Source organism: Haliotis rubra, unplaced genomic scaffold (assembly GCF_003918875.1).
Source record: "Haliotis rubra isolate DU_JTF1 unplaced genomic scaffold, ASM391887v1 Scf210, whole genome shotgun sequence".
NCBI lineage: Eukaryota > Metazoa > Mollusca > Gastropoda > Lepetellida > Haliotidae > Haliotis > Haliotis rubra.
The window spans coordinates 1,137,636-1,163,958 of NW_025766115.1; the positions used below are offsets into that span (position 1 = coordinate 1,137,636).

The 26,323-nt window shown below is 40.8% G+C and overlaps 1 protein-coding gene across 3 annotated transcripts in view; it reads right to left on the reverse strand.

The window, feature by feature from the left end:
* The window catches only part of LOC124276626 (SANT and BTB domain regulator of class switch recombination-like), a 46,226-nt gene that overhangs the window by 19,681 nt on the left and 222 nt on the right, over positions 1 to 26,323 (reverse strand). For 2 of the 3 annotated variants that reach the window (XM_046712280.1, XM_046712278.1), the window contains exons 2-14: positions 25,443 to 25,596; positions 22,370 to 22,550; positions 18,954 to 19,024; positions 18,165 to 18,205; positions 16,044 to 16,235; positions 14,467 to 14,525; positions 13,191 to 13,285; positions 11,155 to 11,220; positions 10,257 to 10,343; positions 8,671 to 8,736; positions 6,501 to 6,831; positions 1,323 to 1,483; positions 181 to 292 (exon numbers count right to left, since the gene is read on the reverse strand). In XM_046712280.1, the coding sequence (XP_046568236.1) occupies positions 181 to 292; positions 1,323 to 1,483; positions 6,501 to 6,831; positions 8,671 to 8,736; positions 10,257 to 10,343; positions 11,155 to 11,220; positions 13,191 to 13,285; positions 14,467 to 14,525; positions 16,044 to 16,235; positions 18,165 to 18,198 (1,203 nt within the window). In that variant the 5' untranslated portion in view covers positions 18,199 to 18,205; positions 18,954 to 19,024; positions 22,370 to 22,550; positions 25,443 to 25,596. Of the gene's footprint in view, positions 1 to 180; positions 293 to 1,322; positions 1,484 to 6,500; positions 6,832 to 8,670; positions 8,737 to 10,256; positions 10,344 to 11,154; positions 11,221 to 13,190; positions 13,286 to 14,466; positions 14,526 to 16,043; positions 16,236 to 18,164; positions 18,206 to 18,953; positions 19,025 to 22,369; positions 22,551 to 25,442; positions 25,597 to 26,323 lie in introns of those variants that run through there. The other variant, XM_046712281.1, reaches the window with a different exon arrangement.

The window sequence follows — 26,323 nt, forward strand, 5'->3', positions numbered from 1 at the left end:
TCCGATTTCCAACATAAAGAAGTGAGCGTTTCCTCAATGCACATGTACAAGAGCCTTTGGGTAAAGAGCTACTATTACCTGCACAACTGTTCATGGATAGCTGAAAGTGAAGAGGACTTCTGTTATACAATAAGAGAATAAAGGGATGTAGTTTAAATATGACCTGTATATGTTAATTACCTCTACTTTCTTGTCCTCTTCTCCTAAGGAGGACAACTTGGATATATGCACTCCCGTTGACCTTGACCTACTGGCAAACACCTCATTGCCAAATATGTTCAGCTCAGCTTCACTGCAACACAACGAGAACATTATACATGACATAACGTCTGGCAACATTTCAATCAACACTCTTGATTTAAAGTCAAAACTCACAAAACAACCATCCTCGATCATATCCAGGGTATACGTTACGATCACTCTCCACTATACCCTGGATGCATCCACTGCTTGGCCCAATAATTATATTACCTCCCTTTGCTGGCTCCACATTCTCACAGTAGCCAATCAGCTAAGCCGCCGTTACATCCAAGCTTTTTACCCAAACAGGTGTCTACGCTGGGAAGTTGAGCGAACCAATCACAACTCACTTTCGATTCTAAATTTATCTAACCGTTTAAACTTTGCAACACAATTGATGCAGAGGTACTCTGAAAAGGGTAGAAGGAGTTCTTTGATATATTTTTTTTGTCTGTATGATTTCCCCAAAAATATGTGTGGCACTGCGAACGAACCTTCGCGACTGCGACCGCTATCTTTGTTGACACTGGAAAGCTCGGATGTAACGGCGGCTTAGCTGATTGGCTACTGTAAGAATGTGGAGCCAGCAAAGGGAGGAAATATAATTATTGGGCCAAGCAGTGGATGCATCCAGGGTTTAGTGGAGAGTGATCGTGACGTATACCCTGGAGATTATCGAGGATGCAAAACAACATGAACATGAAGAATTAAATGCTCATATAGTTTTGAAAATATTTTAGCATTTCACAGTAGTTCTGGTAAACTGGAATACATGTTGCAATATTTTTCCGTGTTCCAGATATCTTGCCTAATAAATATAGCAAACTTTGTTATTACTGTTGTTCTGTAGCCTAAAACCTTCAGAGAAATTCATTTACAAATGTTTCCCCTTTGAAATCAATTGACAAAATTAATGGCAGAAACATAATTTACCCTCGCAATGTTATTACCCCTGTATCCATGTGAACAAAATGGCAGCAACTGACTTTCATTTTCAAGTATGTAGAAAGGAGAATCTGCATGCACATGTGGAAAGGGTTTTGCTACTTTTATTCAGAACAACATGAGTTAACAGCACCCACCTTGTCTCAGGCAACCTCTGATAGGGAACGCAGATCACATCTCGATGAGCCAGGAGGTCATCATAGATCTTGTGTAGAGGAGACTTGGTGTTTGTGTCAAGGTCACCACCACCAGGGGTCGTCTCGGTCAGGTTGATGATGTGGTCCTTTACACGACAACCCTGAAAGACATTTACCTTATACAGCCTTTGAAATTCATGCTAGTCTGCTAGCCCAAGATTACAAAACTGTGCAGAGCAAAAATTCATTGATGGAAGCCATCACGGACAAGCAGCACTTAATGGCTATCATTCTTAACCAGTTCTCAGTGCTTCAATTTCCAACACATAAAAACTGAATAAACCTGACAAAAATTTAATTTTATTAAAATCTAAATATTTTAGATATTTAAATACTTACCTTACCATAGGTTTTATGCATATTACCTCAAGCTCCGCTGAAAAGAGATCAGACAGTCGTTGATTCGCCATTCTCTAGAATGGCTGTCTCAAGTATCGATGAGTGTACAGGAACGGAAGTGACGTGATCTCCCCTCCAGCATAGCGCTTGTCTATCCAAAAATCACTTTTACTGACCAGGTCCGAAGAGCTCAGAGAGGGGAGGAGCATCCAGCGTTGGGAGGGAGTTACCGCCCTATGGTAAGGTAAGTATTTAAATATCTAAAATATTTAGATTTTATTACATTTTTAACTTACCTTACCATAAGTCTTATGCATATAGATTCGACAGTAGGACGGCGGTGTCGGGCTCCAGAGGACCGTCCCATGAAGAAAAACAAGACCACATGCCAAGGGAAACCAAGGAAAACTAACTGAATCGGCAGACTGTCGCAGGAAGCGCCTGGAACAAGAAACAGATAGTAACGTAAGGAAACACTAAGCATTGACATCCAATGCGTGGATCTCACTGACCCTCGCTGTGGCCAGGCCAAGAGAAAAGCTGTCTTTCTGGAGAGGTTCTCGAATGAAGCAGTGTCCAAGGGCTTGTAAGGTGGACCTCTCAGATGCCGGAGAACGATGTTAAGGTCCCAAGCAGGAGGATGAAACTTTGCCTTCTGGTCCTCCAGATTGAAAGCTTTGAGTACGGCAATGAGCTGCGGCACCTTGGAAATCTTTTTTTGCACTTGATCGCCAAAACAGAGTTAAGAGCTGATAAATAAGTTCCTATAGTGTTGCCCTTGAGATGCCGGGACTTCCGAAGGAAAAGAAGGAACTCTGCCATAAACTGAGGAGAAGCTTTCAACAGGTCCTTGGACTTATGTGCACAAAACTTCTCAAAGGAAGTCCACTTATCATCATAGAGTGATCTTGTGGAGACTAGATGAGCACGAGCAATAACCTTGGCTACACCCGTGGAGAAGCCCTTGGCCTTCAGCGCCTTTTGCAGATGATCCAACCGTACAGATGAAATCGCGTCGGATCGGGATGCAGCTGTCGACTGTGCGGATACCTGTGCAGGTGAGGCCACTCTGGTAACTGTTGTGGATGTCTTTTGGCGAGATGGCGCAGATCTGGGAACTAGGTTCTGGTTGGCCACTAAGGCGCGACCAAAAGCAGATGAATCGTCTCTGTCTGCTTGGCCTTTGCTATCACTGCTGGCAGCAGAACTGGTGGTGGAAAGGCGTATGCATCCAGACCGTCCCACAACAAGGCCACGGCATTGACTGCCCATGCCGCCGGATCTGGAATCAGAGACACGTACAACGGAAGCTGTTTGTTGAACCGAGTCACAAACAGGTCGATCAGAGGGCGGCCGTGACTGTGACATAGAAGGTTGAAAGCTTCTGGATGTAACATCCACTCTGTTGGCGATGGCTTGCCTGGCCTTGAGAGAGCGTTTGCTAGGACATTCTTGCACCCTGGGATGTGGCTCTGATGCCATTGTTGTCCAGGAAACTCGCCAACAGGAAGGTCTGCTCCAACAACTGCTCCAATCAACCACACCACCGTAGAATTGTCCGATGCTATCCGGAGCCTGGTGCTCCGCAGCAGAGGCGTCCAGTGTCAAACCGCTAGAATGACTGCTTGGAGCTCCAAGTTGTTGATATGCAAGCCTAGCTCGGCGTGGTCTGGTTGTTGAGGTGTGCACCCCAACCCTGAAGAGACGTGTCTATAAAAAGTTCGTGATTGTGAACAAACTCTGTCAAGGAGACTCCCACGCAGACGTTCGACTCTACAGTCCACCAGGGGATGCAGAGGCAGAAGGAACCTCGACTGGAGGTCGTCCGCCTGGATGTAAGGCAAGAGGAAGCGCTGTAACGGCCGGAGCATCAAACGACCTCTGAGTGTCAAGTCCTGGGCTGAGGTGAGGAGACCTAAGAGGGACTGCCACTCCCTGAGCGTGAGCGGCTGGGACAGACCTCAGCTGGCGAAACTGACAACTTTCCTCCAGCGATCCTGTGGAATCCTGACAAGCGCGCAGTGAGTCAGGAACAAGCCTCCTATGAACGTCAGTTCCTAGAACGGCTCCAGGTGGGACTTGTCTGTGTTGATAATCCACCCCAGTTGCTCCAGGAGACGAATGGCAAAGTTCATTTGTTTGCGAAGCAACTGAGGGTCGAGGTGGTTCATGAGACAGTCGTCTATATAAGGGTCGAAATTGATGCCCCTGAGATGGAGGAACCGGGTGATCGGCAAAGTAATCCGAGTAAAAAGCTACGGGGCTGTGGAAATTCCAAATGGAAGCACTTTCCACTGGTAGTGGGACCCGTTGAAAATAAACCTCAGGTACTTGCTGTGATGATGGTAAATGGGCACATGCAGGTAGGCATCCTGGAGGTCGAGGCTGGCCAGCCAGACCCTGGGCGCAAGCTTGGCATGAAGCTGTTCCAGGGACACCATCCGGAAGTGAGGCAGCTCCGAAGGGTAAAGGTTGTTGAAAACTGCCATGTTGTGAATCATGCGCATTTTCACCGAGTCTTTCTTGGGAACCAGGAAGATGGCTGAGTAGAACCCCAGGGACTGTTGGGGGTCTAGCACTGTCTCTATAGCTTCTTTGTCTAACAGAGTCTGAATGTTGTCTGCTAGCAGTAACTGTTGGTCTGGAGCATACACACGTGATTTGGGCGTCGTAGTCAGAGAGACAGTTTAGCAAAGTTGGCATCCAAAGAGGCCACGGCCACCATCGGGTTAGGCGGGAGGAGTAACTCAGGAGAAGACCTAAAACCTCTCGGGTCATCAAGAGCTTGAAGAGGGAGAAGGACAATCCGGCAGTCTGTCGGCAATCCAGTCAAACACAGCAGATAGGGGGGAGGTAAGTACCCCCATCATCTTCCTCTTGTAACATCTCGTTATAATCAGGAGAAAAATAGCTCTCCTCAGTGTCCTCCCAGGACACGGTAGTAGCATTTTCCCGTTGGCCAGAAGCAGCAGGCGGCGGGCTCTAAGATGACAGCTGAGAAACAGCACTGAAGGTAACTGTAGGGGAACGTGGTCGTCGCAGCGAGCTGCGAAAAGGAGGCGACCTTGAATGGGACCGACGGTAGCGCCTCCCACGAGTCGGTAACCTTGAACGCCTCTCCCTATCATTGGGACGTCTGGGAGACAGGACCTGGAATCAGACCAACGAAGGCGATGATTAGTATCAGAACTATGACGAGGCCTTCTAGAATGATGGCGCTGTCAAGGAGACCTAGAGTGAAACCGCTTGGAACGACGGGAGCTCTCGGCTTCCTGGCGTCGGGAATGCTCTTCCAATAACTGACGCTGTAAATCCTCCTCTCGAGACAACGTAGACACAGGCGCCTTCTTGGGGATACGTTAGTCTAACAACGGCGTTGTCGTTGGCCGTCGTCGCTGGAACTGCACTAGGCAACACAGAATTCGATGCTGGGACAGCCCTAGGTAACGAGGGTGTCGGCGCTGGAACGGCGCTAGCTTGGGCTTCAACTGCTGCAAGCAAAAGGAGCGTCCATAGAAGCTTCTGTACCTCCAGATGAGATAAGGCGTCCGGCTGAAATAAGTCCACGAAGGCGTCAGACGGGCACTGGGCGTCCGCGTCAGCATACGCGGCGCAGGTGTAGACGTCTGTTCTTCTAAAGGAGAGGAGCGTCCGTCCGGCGTCCATGGAAGAGAAGATCAGGACCCGAAAGAAGAAGCAGGTGAAGACATCTTCCTCTTACGCTGCGACAAACGTTTCTTCTTGGCGGCGGTATAAGCCTTAAAATCGGCGACGGACAATGGAGTACAAAAAAGACAGCGCTCAGCAAGAGAACAGGCTACAGTAGCGCAGTCTGGGCACCAAGGGTGGGGATCCTTGGCAGACTTCTGCACCTTGCAGATACAGCAAAACTGCCGGGTCATGCACACAAAGGCTGTAACACACGAACAAAAGTGAAACGTAAATACTATGTAAACACACAGAAAAAAACACACCTGCAGCAAGAATGGGCATGCCCAAGCAGGCGGAACAGTAGAGTAAACAACCAAGATGGCTGCCCCCACTGAGCCGAAAAGAGCGTGAAAACATGCACAAATTAGGCAATAATATCAAGATACACAAAACCAAGCATGAACATTATGGTGAAAGAGACATAGGAGAATACAAAACACCAAACATGCCCAGTGGAGTGACACTCGCGACGTAGGAACACACCCCACACCGAAGTGAGAGACATGAGGCAGCCAGGTAAGGGAAGTTTACTTTAATTATGTTCTTCACCCACACAGAGAAGAATATAGGATATAAAAAGCATACATACCAAAAACAAACAAGAACTTTAATATCTGAAAGTATCAGTAAGTAGCAAACTAGCGACTTAAAAAAACGTCTGACACGCAGTACGCTTGAAGTGAAAGTGATTTTTGGATAGACCGCTTTCGCGGGAGGGGAGATCACGTCACATCCGTTCCTGTACACTCGTCGATACTTGAGGCAGCCATTCTAGAGAATGGTGAATCAATGACTATCTGATCTCTTTTAAGCAGAGCTTGAGGTAATATGCATAAGACCTATGGTAAGGTAAGATAAAAATTAATTAATTTGATTTGATTTGATTTGATTTAATTTAAAGGTGAATCATAAGGCTTGCTGGTGAGACTTACTGACTTTGTTAATGTTTTTTATCATATCTCATTTGCACATGTCGAGACTCATGATGTCAATCACTAGATTGTCTGATCCAGACTGCCACAATACAGTAGAACAGTGCTGCATTAAAACAAGGACTAAGAAACAAACCTTATTGAGTTGGATAGGATCAAACCGCATGGTTTTCTGATGACAGCAGGGGTATAGCCCAACACACGACGAAGTTGCCGGCCCCGTTGTTGTCCCCTCATTATCATATCGGGGAGCTTCTGGGTGATATTTACAGTGTCCGAACTCTGTGAGCGGGAATGTCTCTCCACAGCGACTACAGGCCAGCGAGTTGATGGTCCCCCACACTCGCCAGTAGACATCTCGCCAGTACTTCATCTGGGACTTGAGTTCCAGCAGGTAGTCGTTCAAATCAAAGGTGGTGTCTTTCAAGTGACAGTATGTCAGTCCACCTCGCTTGTTGATGGTCATTCTGAACAGGAGAGAATCATGAGATAAATGGGTTCAGATTTGAAGGTATTCAACAGGAACTATAATTTTTTTTAAATTGATTTAAAATTCCAGAACAGAATCATATATTTCAAGCAAACTATTCACAGGCAGTGAAATCCCATTAGCAAAGTCTCAAAGCCAGTACAATTGCAGCACATTCAACATGAATGTCATTAGGGGTGGGTATTGCAGAGAATTTTCATATTGCGATATATTGCGATGCGGAAGCATATATTGCGATATGTATTGCAATATATTGCAATATATTGCAAGGATTATTTTTTTAACAAAAACTACTTATAATTGAGTTAATGCTTGATTATAAGCAAAAACACAACAAAATCACTATGATTGATTAACCATTTATAAAAACTTTTAATCATGACAAAATAAAAATGTAAGTAACATTTGGCACTAATGAAACAGGGAAAAGAACAATTAAAAAAACGGAAATATCCGAAGATTTCCGAGTGTTACGAAGTTTTCCGAATGCATGTCAAAATACCGGTTTTCGATCAGTGTATCGCAATACGTATCGTTTTCATGTCTGAACCGGTAAATACCGGTAAACCGGTTATATTACGCAGCCCTAAATGTCATGAATGTTTAACAGATAAATGAAATCCAGAAATACAACAAGGTGCTGAAGCTCAAATGGTCATGGGCATGTGACTGAACAGTGCATTCTGGTATGACTAAGGGAGGCAACTCTGCATTAAACAGCATGAACAACAACAAGGATCTACCATTCCATGACTTCAGAAATTAAGAAATGGTTTAATGGTACCATATGTTTTGATAAAATTTGAATAAAAAATGATCATTTATGAAATGTCAATCAATCACCATGACAACCATGCTTCATAGTTTAAGATAAGACACACAAAAAGATTGTTAGACAATAATAAAAATTTTTTATTAGATTCTTATCCCTGTCTATCTCTATACAAAATGTTCCCAACTACCTGCGAAGAACATAACTGGTGGCCCAGTTATCTTTAGCAATTCAAGTTTCTGTGCATACTTGCTTTCACTGGGTACAAGAGAAACCTAATTCTAGGTGTGTAACAGCATATCCATACTCATGGTGTCTAACCAAAGCTGTAAATGTCTAACACATGCTTCACATTAAGATATTTCTTCTACGAAACTGTGATACTTTTAAAAGCGATGATAAACCATCTCAATCCCACCAAACATTCATGATTCACGTAAATCACAACCATCAACAATTTATCTATTTAGGGACCGTTCATAATTTATGACTAGGGGTGGTGATGATTTTTATGGAGAAGCATGTACAATGTGAATGACCCCCTAAAATTATTATGTACAAAATAAGTGATCCCCCTGCATTTCATGTACAAAATCAATGACCCCCCCTCCCCTTCCCATAATTTCTAAGCATAAGTTTAAACATATTTTTAGGTACAAAATTGATGACCCCCTAGTATGTGTGTACAAAATTGATGACACCCCTAGCTCCCCAGAACAAAATGGGTGACCCCCCCTTAAAATCATCATATCACACAAGCACGCACGCACGCACGCACGCAGACACTCACACATACAACATAAATTATGAACGGTCCCTTATCTATACAAATGTCCTGAACAACAATAAGAATAACCTAAATGAAACAGAATGTCTCCTGCTTCTTATAAAACTTTCTAAACAGAATACAAATATTGCTAGGGATCATGAATGTTTTTGAGACAGGTTTTACTGTGATGGCTGAGTTTCTAAAATATTTTACGATCCCTATCTTTTTTGTTGAGCATTTGTAAATGCATCAAATATGATATTGTTACCACTGACCTGCTAGATACACATTTGACCTTCTTCTCCAGTTTTGCTGTCAGGTGGCGTTTACAAATGGAGCACCTGAAAAAAGATTGAATCTACAGATACAGCTGGCATCAACACTTCCTACACTATTACACATAGTGAAAATAAACAGGAATAATGTCTGGTTGGAAAGAAGACAATAATTAAATCTTATGAGAAACGTTGAGTACCTACAAAGAGTGTACTCATATGTTGTAAATAGGGGACAGACTCACAAAGGGTGTTATGATACATATACCTATTGCATCAATGTACACCACAGTACTTGAGTCATGCTATTATACATATCGTGATAGTAAATCTGTGCCATATACCTATTGCATCAATATACACCACGGTACTTGAGTCATGCTATTATACATATCGCGATAGTAAATCTGTGCCATATACCTATTGCATCAATATACACCACGGTACTTGAGTCATGCTATTATACATATCGCGATAGTAAATCTGTGCCATATACCTATTGCATCAATATACACCACGGTACTTGAGTCACGCTATTATACATATCGTGATAGTAAATCTGTGCCATATACCTATTGCATCAATATACACCACGGTACTTGAGTCATGCTATTATACATATCGCGATAGTAAATCTGTGCCATATGTTCATAAAACTGTCAACATTCCATGTGGCTTGGTTAACAGAGCTTGTTCTGGAAACCAGTCTGTGTGTAGTGAGTGAGTGAGTGAGTGAGTTTAGTTTTACGCCGCTTTTAGCAATATTCCAGCAATATTACGGCGGAGGACACCAGAAATGGGCTTCACACATCGTACCCATATGGGGAATCAAACCCGGGTCTTCAGCGTGATGAGCGAACGCTTTAACCACTAGGCTACCCCACCGCCCCCAGTCTGTGTGTAACTTTCTACTTACATTAATAGCTGTGGGGCAGTTAACTGCAATTTTGCATTCATATCAATACCATTTTTTTTATGAGAAAATATATAGTCAGGAACTTTGTGATGCATGGATACATAAGTGTATTGGGGCACCCTCAGTACATGCCACCCATGTCACAAAGTTAAAAAATAACATATACAGGGACTGACACAGCTTGACATGAAAAAAAATGTGTATATGTGCAACCCTTACACCACCCATCCTTGGTCCCCCTCACCAGTGCAATGGGTAAATAGGTTTGGTTTTGGGAATGAATACATAGGGTGGTGTCTGACATCAGCCATTTTGTTTGTACGTCAAACAATGAATCGAAAATGAATGTATATTAATCAATAACAGCCAAAACAATAACCTAAATGTGCAAAATATTATCAGTTGGTACACTGAAGTATTTCATCTGCAAGAAATGTACTACTTACTTGAAGAGAGAGACGGCACTCTCTGGAGAGTCAGGTGTAAGATATGTACTACTTACTTGAAGAGAGAGACGGCACTCTCTGGAGAGTCAGGTGTAAGATATGTACTACTTACTTGAAGAGAGAGACGGCACTCTCTGGAGAGTCAGGTGTAAGATATGTACTACTTACTTGAAGTGCGAGACGGCACTCTCTGGTGAGTCAGGTATAAGATATGTACTACTTACTTGAAGAGAGAGATCGCACTCTCTGGAGAGTCAGGTGATGTATTCTCTGCATCAAACAGCTTCTCCAACTTCTTGCTGAACAGCTTGCTGTGGTCAACACAGAACATACAGAAGTGTGAGAGAAAGCTGAATGTAAGCACCATAAATCTCCATAACACTACTAATTGTGTTGCTTGAGTGCAGCTATACCCATGAAGATCCGGGTTAGAACTGCTTTTCAGTAACCCATGCTTGTTGTAAACGGCGCCTAACGAGATCGGGTGGTCAGGCTCACTGACTTGGTTGACACATGTCATCGTATCCCAATTGCATAGACCGATGCTCATGCTGTTGATCACTGGATCATCTGGTCCAGACTTGATTATTTACAGACTGCCACAATATACCTGGAATATTACTGAGTGTGGTGTAAAACTAAACTCACTCACTCACTTGTGTGCGGCTACTAACAAATGGCTGAAAATCAATAGTATCATGGCACTGGATGTAATTCCGCAATGTAGCAGTTTCAGATTGCATACTTGTCAGTCCATACAGATCTTGATTTACTTGTTAAAAGGCAGGCAGTATGTCTATGAGCTCTACTTCAGTGAATAATGAAAACAAATGTCTTATGTCTTTCTAATTTAGTTGTAACTTAGACATCGTGGCTCTTATGACAATATGTCACATACATCACATCGACATGTAATGACTCAGTACTAGTATATCGAAGATAACTTGAAATTTATTCAACATGGATCAATGATGGTTGATCAGCTGTGTAAAGAAAATCTGCAACTGTTTGCCTTGACTGACAAATTATCAGACTTGCAAGTCTGGCTTAATGTCTTATTCGAAAGAGAAAACTAATAGACAGATGAAATTCAACAGAACAAAATGTTACAAAAAAGTTCACCTCTTAAATTTGTCTTTCCTGTCCTTTATCTCATCTGCCTCTGAATGTGTGAACAGGTCTGCAATTCTGAAAAGGAATAAAACCAACACTGTCAATCTGAATGGAATGAACTACGTGTGAGTGAGTTTGGTTACTGTTTCCGCCATGCCCAAAATGTGGTGCCTCAGATAAACCGGTCCATGTGTCCCCAACAGTGTGATGATCAATGCAGTACCAGGCAGAAGGTTACACATTGATGGCAAGTTGGGACATTAATAGAGACAATTCCCAAGATGCATATCTTCACAGCAGGGGAGATAACTCTTGGCCTGCAACACAACTTGAATGTACCAAATGAGGATAACTACAGTCTGTTTGCAGTGAAAACGTACCGATGAATTTACTTTTAAACAAAAACGTAAATCAAATAGAGTGAAATTAGAAGTACGAATCCTCACATTTTACCTTGCCAATTGAACATTTAAATCTCAGAATTTTATTCAACTTAGGATAAAAGTTGTTGAACAAACGATCATAGTTTCAAATCGCTATTGTTGGTTTGTATTACAAGGGGGTATGCACATTAAATGAAACACCGATAAGAAGTAGGGTTGGTCTAAGTTAACGCTCATCACATTCTGCACGTGCATTTGTATCACTGTTCCAATTACTGCGTTTACTCCCTTGTAATTAAGAAATACACTTCGCTCTACCACCATGTATAGCGTAATAAAACACACTTTTGCCCTGAACTATTATAGTTAAAGCACCGAGGGGCGCCTTGCGTCCTCGTGCTAACTATAATAGTTCAGGGCAAAAGTGTGTTTTATTACACTATACATGGTGGTATAATAGTTCAGGGCAAAAGTGTGTTTTATTACACTATACATGGTGGTAGAGCGAAGTGTATTTCTTTTCTAAGATGCCAAATTTAATACTTTCTAAAGATAATAACGATTAATTTAAGGCAGAAAACAAAGGACGGTGTCGGTGACCTAAATTAAGAATCCTCGCACAGGGCTAACTGGCGCGCTGTTCTATTGATGTGTCTGCCCCCTACGTTAAGATGAACGTTACCGAAAAAAACAAATGATAACAGTTTGATGACGGTTTACTTTCGGATTAAATATCTTCTCTGAATTATTTTAATTACATCTGTCATTAACGTAAACCATATGGGGCAATATGAACATTGCATTTCTACTACCAGCGTAAGTTTAGATCAGTACATCCAGAGGAAGTTGAGTAGTCAAGCGACATTCCACGATTGTATTGTGGGAATGTAAACATTGTGAACGTTTTCATGTCGCCGAAAACTTGTGAGTCGAATTGACACAGTTTAACCGTCGGAAAACATAAACGTAATGTTTCCACCAGTGATGTTAGCTGCGTGAAGCAACTGCAAACCAAGAAACGGGATGCAACGGTGTAGTTTACTGTAGGAGGCCGTACGAGGCGATGACAACTGACATGCATCGTAACGCCGCTTACATTGTGACGTAATGTAAAATGGTTCGATTACGAGGGGGCACACTAGAATGGCGCAGTGACGGGATAACGTCATTCAATTGTTACGTCATCAAAAAACTACACCTTTATTGTCTGATAATGTATTTTTTTTTCGATTGTTCTAACCGCTAGGCATCTTAGAATACAAACCAATAATAGCGATTTGAATCTATGATCGTCTGTTAAACAACTTTTATCCGGAGTTGAATAAAATTCTGAAATTTATATGTTTAATTGGCAAGGTAAAATTATGAGGATTTCGCAATCTTAATTTCACTTTATTTGATTTACATTCTTGTTTAAAGAGAAATTCACCGGTACGTTTTCACTGCAAACAGACTATAGTGATGCATTTATTCATGGTTGTATTCAAAATTAAATAAATTTGCAAATTTGCCTGTTAAGGGCATATAGTTTATAATGGGAACTAAATCCCTGACAGAGCATATAACAAACAAGGTCGTGATAGCATTGCTCACTGTCGTATGTTCAGCAGGGCCTTATTTATACTGAACATAAACTCTGAACAGAGCTGGATGCACACATACCTTGTGACGAGCTTGTCATTGATGCAGTTCATGTTACAGTTGGTGGCTACTATGGAGGTCATCTGCTTGTGGCAGTACTCGATACATTCCTGAACCTGCAACACGCCAAACACTATTATCCAGCCTCATGTAAGAATGTCGAGTTTTGATTGGTTCACATGACTCTGATAAAATACCATGTACACACGTCACGATCCGCGAGCAGGGAGTTGAAAAGTCATATTATCCCGCCACGCCTCGGTGTCCGCGAGAAGTGAGAAAAGCGTGCATCGCCAAGCCTTTAGAAACGTGCGCTGCATTGAAGTCAATCGATCAGCTGTTGTCAACATGGCATCCCACATAAATAAAAACAAGTCGATTCGATGCGTATTGTTTTCCTCTGATTTAGTAAAAACATTCAGCTAGATAAATGCGTTATCACATCGTGTCGAGGGAAATACAGGGTTTTATCAGTCCCTCGTAAGGTTGTATTCCCCCCGAGCCCTTACTTGGGACTGATAAAACCCTGTATTTCCATCGACACGATGTGATTACTTATAGAAACACGCAAGTCATAATAGGTTTCTCTGTCTGATTATTCCAACAGAAACAAGTGATGTTTGAAGATTTTCACAACAGTGAGTGAGTGAGTTGGGTTTTAAGCCGCTTTTAGCAATATTCCAGCAACATCACAGGGGGAAGACCAGAAATGGGCTCCACACATTATACCCATGTTGGGAATCAAACCCTGGTCTTTAGCATGATGAATGAATGCTTTAACCACTAGGCTACCCAACTGCCCCAGTTTCCAATAATAATTTGACACAGAGATCGATACACCATAATCATCAATGAATGCTGGTAATGGCACCAGAACATATCCTATTGGTATCATATGCTTAGAAATTTAATCAGAAGTGTCTGTGCTGTCCGTCAACATGGAATAATTACATCTTCCTAACATTTTGTTTCTATGGTTATTGAAAATCCTGCAATAGTAAGTGTTTTCACTAAATAAGTATATTTTACGACTAGGTAGACTAGGAGACTAGGATAGAAGACTGACTGACTGACTGAGTTTGGTTTTACGCCGCTTTTAGCAATATTCCAGCAATATCACGGCGGGGGACACCAGAAATGGGCTTCACTCATTGTACCCATGTGGGGATTCGAACCCGGGTATTCGGCGTGACGAGCCAACACTTTAACCACTAGACTACCCCACCGCCCCCCTAGGATAGAAGAGGAAATGAAAGTAGCATCACTGTACAAGAAAGTACTACATTTATGAACCTACCAGATTGTCCATTTTGAGAAAGTCAGATGAGATGAGAATGGACACCACATTGTTTGGTTCTGAAAGACAAACACTGTTATACAGTTCTTACGGTCCACACATGGCTAAAATACATAACAATCTGGTCAGAAGCAAAGACTTATACATTTATTAAGATGTGTAAAGCAATTGTTACTAGACTGGGCATGGTGTGGTGCATTATTCTACTTAAAGATGTCACAGATTTTGTACCCTTGTCTACAGTCATTGTGATGTTAATGAATAAATAAAAAGTCTGGGAAGATATTATAGTTGACATACTTATTCACGAGAACTGACTACAATATGTTTTTGCATTGAATTGGTTATAAGGGACCGTTCATAATCTATGGCTAGGGGTGGGGGTGGGGGTGTGATGATGATTTTAAGGGGGTCATCCATTTTGTTCTGGGGAGCTAGGGGGTCATCAATTTTGTACACACATACTAGGGGGTCACAAATTTTGTACAAATTATATGTTTAAACTTATGCTTAGAAACCATGACTGACTGACTGGGTTTGGTTTTACGCCGCTTTAGCAATATTCCAGCAACATCACGTCGGGGGACACAAGAAATGGGCTTCACACAATCTACCCATGCGGGGATTCGAACCCGGGTCTTCGGCCACTTGACGGGCGAACGTGTGTGTGTGTGTGTGTGTGTGTGTGTGTGTGTGTGTGTGTGTGTGTGTGTGTGTGTGTGTGTGTGTGTGTGTGTGTGTGTGTGTGTGTGTGTGTGTGTGTGTGTGTGTGTGTGTGTGTGTGTGTGTTCCATTGATTTTGTACATGGCACGCAGGGAGGTGGGGGTGTCACTTATTTTGTACATAAATTTGGTCATTCACATTGTACATGCTTCTCCATAAAAAATCATCATCACCCCCTCTAGCCATAAATTTTGAACAGTCTCTAAGAGTAAAAACTGGTATGTCTTAACATTAATCCATTTATATATATTAAGGGTCAATGACCTGTAACCAAGCAATCTGGAGCATTATAACAGTACAAGCAATCTGGAGCATTATAACAGTACAAGCAATCTGGAGCATTATAACAGTACAAGCAATCTGGAGCATTATAACAGTACAAACAATCTGGAGCATTATAACAGTACAAGCAATCTGGAGCATTATAACAGTACAAACAATCTGGAGCATTATAACAGTACAAGCAATCTGGAGCATTATAACAGTACAAACAATCTGGAGCATTATAACAGTACAAACAATCTGGAGCATTATAACAGTACAAACAATCTGGAGCATTATAACAGTACAAACAATCTGGAGCATTATAACAGTACAAACAATCTGGAGCATTATAACAGTATAATCTGGAGTTATAACAGTACAAACAATCTGGAGCATTATAACAGTACAAACAATCTGGAGCATTATAACAGTACAAACAATCTGGAGCATTATAACAGTACAAACAATCTGGAGCATTATAACAGTACAAACAATCTGGAGCATTATAACAGTACAAGCAATCTGGAGTAATAACAGTACAAACAATCTGGAGCAATATATCAGTACAAAAAATCTGTGTCTTACTTACCCAGTCTTGGTTTGTCTGGGACATCTTTGGTTGACCTCTTCACATATTTCATGAGCCAATCAAAGATCTGCACATCACAGTGGACGGATATGTCCACCTCCTCCCAGCGCTGGGCGTCGGTCGACAGGTACTCCGCGAAGTACTTCATCTCCTTCACCAGCAGGTCTCGGGGACAGTTGAAGTCCTTCTTCACTGAAACACATCGGCAGTTGTACATAGAGCACTACATGATCAACAAGCAGATATCATTTATCTTCATGCTGTGTCTTATAAAAGGGAGCAATTTTCGTGCGTTTCTTAAAATACCATTTCATTTTTTTTTTAACTGAAGCATTTTTTTGTCTTTCCTTTGTCTTGAGCGGCACACGAATAACACAACAGTCATGGATGATGTCAACAGCTTACTGCTTACTACCCTTTCATAGTCAGACCCTCCACAGAAAAGTTTCAGACATACCTGTCTATTACAGAATTAGTAAGGCAATAAGGATAATGCCTACTAGATACAGAGATGCCCACCCTATTTTGGGCCTAAGTGTAATACTGGAGGTCAAAAAGTGTAATTTAGACCTAAAACGTGTAATACTCAAACAAAAAATACTTAGTAAAAGGTGACAACTTTACAAAAATTACTTTTAAGAAGGTTTATTCACATGAATAGGAATTATTCTAGACAGAAATACATGTGACCAATCATTATGAAGCTCCATACATCGAAAATTATTGGTCATGTGACACAAAATACGAAATTCCTTACAAGTTAATTGGAATGAGCGCGATGCTAGGAGTAAGACCATATCTGAACCCCTGTACCAGTGCGTTACGAAACACTTCGATGTGAAATTTTTTCCACTTTATTGATTTTCGTAAAACGAGTAGAAAAGCGTAATTTTTCGCAGATAAAGTGTAATGGCGTAATTTAATGATCAAAATCGTAATAATTACGCCCAAAGCGTAAGGGTTGGCATCTCTGTAGATAGGATCAAAGAGCATATATAAATACATATTTAAAAAAAGACAATATTATTTCAACACAGATGTTGTTGAATTGACTGAAACACAAAAAATAATCTATCAAAGAATTCCAATGATGAATAGTCCATCATAATCATGTTAGGTCATCACAGGGCTGGAATTCAATCACACCCACTTGAGAACCGATATCTCAAACATGATCCAGCGACAAATCCCACGATGATGTTTATAAAGTGACTTTGCCTACACATCTTGTGACCATCATGTGTCTTACCATTAAAATAATCGCAGCACAGACATACCACATTCTCTTCCCACAGAGGTTACTTGTCATATCTTCCTACGAACCTCTGTTCTAATACGTCCCTTTCATGGTGCGAGTGTTCAGGATTCTTGATTGGTTGCAATCAGATTTAGTTGTGCAATCAGCGAAGTTGTTTCAAAAGTGATCATTCGCAAGGCCTTGGGAATTTCCTTATGCTTCAGGAAAACTAGAACCTCTTCTCCTGCGCGATGCCCAAACGTTTCTTCTACACAGAACTCAGTCATGTAATAGCGGATCACTGGCGTCTCCATCGCCCTCGTTGACAACGGACAAGCTAGCCATTCAATGTCTTGTGTGTCACATTAACATATGTCCCCGGCAGAGGAGGGATATTTGTGGCCCCATATTTACTTGCATTAGTCCAGTTAGATCTCAGTCGATGTAACACGTGTTCTGATTGGATAGAAAGAAGGGAGATAATTTGTGTTGTGATTTTGTGCCGCTAGGGGATTTTACGAGAACCGGGAAATATGTCCGTATTAGAACAGAGGTTCGTAGGAAGATATGATAAGTTACCTCTGCGGGAAGAGAATGAGACATACCAGTGAAATTGCTAAGACAGCTTTCTGGAACTTGGTCAAGCCTCAAAAAGTTGGTTAATCACTGCTAGATGTACATACCACTACAACAATAGAGTTTGCAGACAAAGTAGATCTGAATGTTTTGACCCAAACTTATGGAGACTGCCAACAGGCAAGGTCTGTTGCCTTGAGACTAGAGACCATGAAAGCGCAATATATTCCGAAAATAAAGAGTAGGTCTGTTAAACTTCAGCCTATATTTAACTGATTGATGAAACAGAGAGGGACCGTGGTACTCACAACTCTTGGCCTCATCACAGACGTGTATCACCATGATTGGTCTGAAACAGAAGAACAGCCAACAACTTCCATTGTACAATAGTCGACTTTATCCTTGTAGTAAAATAAATATACTGAATTCCAAACAAAATGCAGAATATTTGAAACAGGACACAAATGAAGGCCAAGCGGTGTGTAATATTGAATAAACTTTATGGATAACAACTTCTTTTATTTCATGAGTGTTTACTTTAAAGACTTACACTGTTTTCTCTGTATGTTTTCATTACCAAACCAAAGATCTGTCTCTCTATTCACCACTTTTTACAGTTTTACATGAATAGTGTTTCTGTTTGAATTATTCAGATTATATGGACTTACACAGTATGAACATCGATTTTTCCATATATCTTACAGAATGCTTACTTAAACATAAATAAGAAAAACTGTAGACAACGATATGAATCAGTAACATCATTCAGTGCAGTAATGGAACACAAGCCCCACCCATTCTATTATCAGCCAATCACTAAACAGTAGTATGCTAGTGGGTGGGACCTAATTTTATTCACTTAAAGGAGACAAAAATGCAAAAGAACTGCTTTGTTAGGCATGGAATAACTTGTAATTTGTTTATATTAATATGATATATAACACTAATACTGCTGTACAGTACTGCTCAATAATTGCAGAGATTGTTTCATAATTAAATCCACAAATATATCCTGTTGAAGTAAGTTGGGGGCAATCTTCAGCAGGTCAAGCATATCTAAAGTGCTACCTTTAGAAACCAACAGTAGATGTACCTACCCATGTTCTCCATGGTCAGAGTTCTGGGGAGCACCTTTGACCTCTGCATTTCCCCCGTTCTTCTTTCACGCCTGAAAAGTGATGAAGTTCTATCATCAATCATCAACTGTACTTAGTGGTGTTCCGATTAATTGAAATAATCGAAGATTGGTCGCAGTGGCCAAACGACCAAGCAATCGATCACATTTTCTCATAATCGAACACAAACGATTTTGGAACCGCTGTAATAGAGTTTGAAATACTTGATGATGGAACATATCTAGGATGTTGTCAGGGCCTGAAAACGTGTTTATTTCTAAGAAAACTCACTTCACTTTCTGAAAAGTCATGACTGAATATTTCTTGAAGACTCTGGGAAGTTAATGTTACACTGGAACTGAATCATTTTACACTGGATGTGAAATCTGCAAATGTAATTTGTGCAGTTTCTAAAAACAACAGAGAACCAAATGTTTTTTTCTTTATACTTATCTGCAACTACAACCTGAATAGGAAAATCTAAAAAATGACGCTAACCAATTTTTTTTCGATGATTGGTCGTTGGTATTGAACCAATCATCATTTGTGAGATTTCAACCAATTCCCAACACTATCTGTACTCCATAGCTTTGTTTACACTACATTTCTTCATCAACCATGCAATGTAGATGCTGTTTTTGTTACTTCATTCTAATACGACAGCTAAAATGATCCAAATACACCATGGTCTGGTCGCTGGTGATTGGTCGATGAATTGTCGAGGGAGTAGCCCAAGATGCAAATGCATTGACCAATCGACAGCGACCAGGCCGTGGTGAATTGGACCAAGCTCAAGTGATTGGATGAGGTAACAGCTTTGTACCACGCCCACATTCTGCATTCAAATTTCAAAATCTGCGTGGTATATTTGAATTTAAAATCATTCTATTTGAGACTGATGCCAGTCTAGTCACGAGTGGGATAATACTATACGACATTACACTGTCACAAATAGTTGACGGAACTGAAAGTGCTTCACTCTGGGATGTAACAATCGATGACATCACTCTCTCACAAGCTGCCGATGTAATGAAAACTGAATCTACCATGTTAGCAGGGATTGACCCAGTTATCAGTATCGAAGACGGGTCAATGTGCAACTTTTCCTGAACTGTCAAAGTATATGCACACTCACATAGACATGGCTAAACTTGCAAAGAGCCAATCAGAGTTGCTGTCGAAGGCAGCACAAAACCCGTGGTGTAACCATACAATACACCACAGCTGAGATCAAAGGAACCAGTCGGGGCATGGTACAAAACCAACAAATCAGACCTTGGCCTGTTTCTAGCAAGATGGTAATTAGCAAGTACCCACACCAATGTGCAGTCAGGTTATATCACAAAATGGCAATGTTACTCGCTGATAACTTATGTACCACAGCCTTGTGTTGTCTGCTTGACCCATTATTTTAGTGTTGGCCAACTTGACAGTAAGGGGGCAGTTGTGAGCTAGGCATCCATAAAATTTCCCCTCTTTATGTGTTTAATTTCTAAATGCCAATAAAAGAGTTTAACTTGACAGTGTTTACTCAAGTTCATACAGAGTATGGCTCAATTGACCTCCATTCATGTCAATATTACCACGATCGCACAAGTGGTGTTCCGATTAATTCAAATAATCGAAGATTGGTCGCAGTGGCCAAATGACCAAGCAATTGATCACATTTTCTCAATCGAACACAAACGATTTTGGAACCACTGTAATAGAGTTTGAAATACTGATGATGGAACATATCTATGACATTGTAGGGGTTGAAAACGTGTTTAATTCTTAGAAAACTCACTTCACTTACTGAAAAGTCATGACTAGATATTTCTTGAAGACTCATGGAAGTTTATGGTCATGGTATATAAATCATCACTTTAAAGTAGCAAGTTGCATCATTTTACATTGGATGGGAAATACAAATGCAATTTGCGCAGTTTCTAAATAAAGCAAAAAACATCAGAGAACCAAATGTTGTTTTTTTATTTATCTGCAATAACAACCTGAAGAGGAAAATCTAAAAAATGTCGCTAACCAATATTTTTTTGATGATTGCTCGTTGTTATTGAACCAGTAATCACTTGTGAGATTTCAACCAATTCCCAACACTTGATCGCACCAAAGAGTTTTGCTAGCCAGTTGGGCTAGCTACATCTGAAACTTACTAGCCCACAAAATATTTCACTAGACTGAAATTTGAATGTAGAAACTAAGCAAAAGATTACAAAAAGGTAAAATACCATCATTTATCAGGCCATAATCTTGCATGATTTAAAAGTGTATAATAACTTAACAAGTTGGAGAGTGTGATATATTTAAAAATGACCCCATGAAAATTCACTAGCCAGTTGGGCCAGTGACTGTGGAGATTTACTGGCCCGACTGGAGTTTTACTTGCCACGGGCTAGCGGGCCAGTGGCTATTTCGCACACTGGAAGTATGTATGTATTCACAGTTGATAAGGAACAAATTGCACACAAAACCATTAAGCACTGATCCTATCTTTAGTCATCTCTTTAAAACTGATATGAAAAAAGTTGGAAAAAACCCCATTTATTTATAATTTCTTAAATGTAAATTGTTTGAAACCAAATGCAAACATAGCTACAAAATTATGTGATGTGTTTAATCCAATCTTGATGTGCATAGGTATTGCATAAAAGTGCAAGATTTATAAGTTTAATGAGATTGGAGATACCTTGGAAGTTAAGTTAGCCCTCAAGGCACCAGAGGGTTACCCCACCGGGTACCCATTCACTGCTGGGTGAACAGAAGCAATTTTGAACAAAGTCACTCTCCTAAGGTGGGACCACATGTGTTAAGAGTGCTTCGTTCTGGAGGCTAATTGACAGACAAAGGGAGCAAATCCCACAGTACTGGAGTGAAGTGAGTAAATGTTCTGAAACAAAATTATCAGAGTTCCTGTTCTAGTGTTGAAGTGTTGTATAAAATATAAGTGGGGACCCCTTAACTTTTACTTCTTCATTTGAGGTGAGGTGAGGTGAAATTGGGTTTAACGTCGTGCTTGAGAATATTTCGCTCATATGACAACGTGCATGCGTGTGTATGTGTATGTGCGGCTGCTTGTACTAGCCCAGACTGAAGCTGGTTTTATAGTGCTAGCCCACTGAGATACCATGCCGCAGTGAAGCATGAATACCCCACTCAGACACATTATACTGACTCCGAGCCGACCAGTCCTTGTTGTACCCATTAATGCCGAACGCCAGGCAGGCACCAACAAGTACCATATTTTAACGTCTTTTGGTATGATGCGGCTGGGGATCGAACCCGCGACCTTCCGCACTCCGGGCAGACGCTCTAACCACTACACCACGGAGGCAGTCTTCTTCATTTGAAGCAATAGTTACTGAAATCATATCAGCTTCACATGCTTCACAAACACTGACCTTTCTGTCGATCTGAGCCAGGTCTGCTGGATGTGGAACTAGTTGTCTTGCTAGTATTATCTGTCTCGGTAGGATTCACCTGGCTGGTGCTACTAGACGTCTGTAGTGGGAAGTTCTTCCCAAACTGGGCATATGACAGACCAGTTCCACTGCTTAGCAGCTCCTGGTACCTTCTAGAACACTGCAAGGAAAATGTACAGTTACATTAGAATCTGTACTTTATGGAGAAAGTGTAACCCCAAATATAACATGTTACATCTGACCACTTTCCAAAACAAAAAGGTTGCTCCATGACCAATAAACAAGAAGTTGTTATCCATAAAGTGGCATACTTTGTTATCTTTAGTCATTTGTTTGGAACGAACACGAGTTGGACGTACAGATATATTAGTTCAGGAAATAATTCATTTTCAATAATTTAACATCTGTGATAGCAGTTCATTTCATTATTCCCATGTAATTATGTGAGCCCAGTTAACTTAAAGGTCACATGCAACCAAAAAATCAACATAATTAAAACACAATTATCACTTATTCATGACATATAATATACATTGCTGATTATGAAAAAACATATAAACAAAATTATAAGTGTACAATCGCAATTCAGAAGTGCAATATTGTGTACTTGGGTTTACTTCCCAAGAAACGAAGCAGCCGGGATACCGAACCCAGTCAGAGCGGGTGGGTGTGCACTCAAGTGTAATGGCTGGTTCATTTGCAAATGCCCTCACGGCTCATTGTGTGTGTGTATATAGAGATGTTGGGTTTTGTAAATACATGCTCATTTTTTGTGTATAACATTTTGCAATCAACAGACATCATAACATGTCATGTGTACAAGTATCACACCTGCCTATCTGTGTAATTACATAATGTGACAGAGATCGAACTTGGGCCATAAATCAATGCGTTTTGTTTATGGTGTATAGCCTGATAGATGTTAAGTTCAAATTGCATTGGGTCAGTGATCGAAGTTGTGTATTGAATATTGTCATTAGCAGACGGGCAGGCAGACACATAGGTGTCAATAAAACAGACACTGAGTTTTGTCTGTGACAACGACATATCTATATCACAGTTAGAAACTCTGTCAACGCTAAATAATGACATTGCTTTAAAGTATCGAACTGAGAAAGTGACTCGGTAAGAAGAACGCGTGGTGAAATAGACAAATGAAATTATATAAACAGTTCAATCGGTAATCTACTGTCATAACATATAAAAAGTTCGCGCCTGTGAAATATCAACAAAACATTAGAAAAATAGCTCACACCAAAGCCTTCACCGAGTATTCACCAGACAACCCGCTTCCAAGCTGCGCGAACCTATTTCACTGCGCGAACCTATTTCACTGCGCATGTGCTATGAGTGCAGCCCAGCTGTTGAAACCACTTAAATTCCCCCAAGCGCAGGGGGAAAATTAGTGAACCGTTTGAACTACGATTTCGCACGGTTCTTTTCATCGTGTTATTTTTCAATTTTATGAGTTGAATTTGCATTTTTGATGATTTGTTTCAGTAAGTCCATACCGAAAGGTATCAGAATCTGCAAAGTTGTGTTTTACGTTGCATGTGACCTTTGAAGTCCCTTTTGTGTATGTGTCGTTGAATGCAACACTCACAATATTTCAGCCAGGTGATGGTTAGTCAATGAATAATCATGATAATAGGTAGCAAACAAACAAGTGACTGATATCATGAGCAGCATTCAATAATCATGATACGATGTCACACAATTAACAACATCAGCAACATTCAGTTGCTTCAGAATCATTTCCAACCCGGAATCTCTCATACGGGTTTGTACAGATTATCAGCCATCATATGCAAGACCTTTTTAGGGGCTCTTCAAGGCCTAATCAACAATGTTAAGGAACTATAGAAACATATATAACACACAAGTAGTTGAATACACACAAGGCTGGTCAGATGTGGGACCGACCATCACAGGGAAATAACTCTTAGCTACATCGCTGCTCTGGGGAAGATTTGCTTCGTTAGAAAATTTGCTTCGCAATGGAGATTAATTAACACCCACAGTCTATGCAGGGTATTTTTATTATGCATTAGTTTCCTGTAAAATCATACCTTGACATTTTCTTCTGAATATAGGGCCTTTCTAGACCAAATCACTAAGCTAAATCAAGGCTAAAACAAGTATACGGTCTTTCTAGGGTAAAATGTCCAACTTTCAGGCTTTTTCAAGCCTGCACGAACCTTGTTCATCAAACATCTCTTCAATGACTACAACCTGTGTTGTTTTGGGATTTTCTCCCATACATGGTTGTTGTTCGTTGGTTAATGTTTTTCTCAGGAACATTCCACCTATATGACTGACACCTGTCTGTAAAAGTCTGGATAGGACAATCCAGTGAATGACAACATGACCATAAATCTGTGTATTTGGAATACCATCACACACAATCATTTAGGTCATTGAGTCTGTGCACCAGATCCAATAAGATCACTCTTACAAAAGCGTAGACTGGCCGTGACCAATGCTTATCCTGATTACTATGGAGGCCTCTCACAGTGCTACAGCTTAATTACTGTTTGAAATGCCCCTTGAAACTGAGTTATGAGACCAAAAAGCCAAAAGTGATGTTGGTGATAGATTTGGGCCAGTGTATTTTCTGGTAGTGTGTTTATACCATGGATCATAACTGACTGACTGACTGAGTTTGGTTTTACGCTGCTTTTAGCAATATTACAGCAACATCATGGCAGGGGACACCAGAAATGGGCTTCACACATTGTACCCATGTGGGGATTCGAACTCGGGTCTTTGGCCTGACCAGCAAAAGCTTTAACCACTAGGCTACCCCACCGCGCAGATCATAACTGAGATAGTCTTGGGAAAGAATCAATAATTATCAGCTACAATCACTGATCAGGAACTATTGGTTTTGGAAATTGAACTCCTACTCAACAAGATGTTTTAACTCTTTGCATATCATACTTCGGATCCTTTAACAGCTAAGGGTGGTGACTCTGCACAGTGAACTGAGTTTTGGCAAAATGTGCTGGCCATATTCCACATAGTGATTTACCTAACACTCGGCACAACGTACCTGTGTTGCTGATGTTCCAGGGATGAGACGAGCAATTGCCTCCCAGTTTTTAGCTTGCAGGTCATTGAAGTCTGATGATGCAATGAGGGTTTTGAGGATGAGGTCGAGTGTCACTCCAACACGGGATGATGGTTCGATTGCTGACATGGTCAATCTGAAAACATACTCATGTTCTTTATATGACACATATCAGTGTTGACAGTTGACAATATTAGTAGGGTAGAAGTATTGGCTATAATGCAACTGTGAAGAGTATTCCCGTCATATCAGTGTTTGAGTTTAAGGGGAAAGCCTGAAGAAACATATCATAATGGTGCAACTAAAAGCATGGGTTTGGTGCTGACACCAAAGAGAGCTTCAGGGCACATGAAAAATCAGCATATCTCAAATTAAACAAGGAGTGAATGAGTGAATGAGTGAATAAACGAGCCTTGGGGTGGTTGAGTGATTCAGTGAGAGAGAATGAGTGAGTGAGCAGTGTAACATCTGATTGTCTATAAATCCAAAACTAGTTTCAACATTAATAACGTTAAGAGAAAATTGTGAACAATTGTTCAAGAAATGGAGTTTACTCATTAAGAATTTAAAACAATTACTACCAGCAGGGAAGGGTTATGAAAAACATTAGTGGAAGGTTTAAAATAAAATGCACAAAGTTCTGTGAACTGACACACCTTTTCAACAACAGTTGTCTTAAACGATAAATGCTTTTTGTTCTTTGAGGAAGTTGGTTTATCAACACAATTTATTTTATTCTCATATTGTATGGGGAAAGACTGACCTCCATTATTTCACTGACTGTACAATCTCTGCATTCACATGCATTGTGATATCTGTGACATCTAAAATGCTTTATAAATAATGAAGCAAACACGACTCAG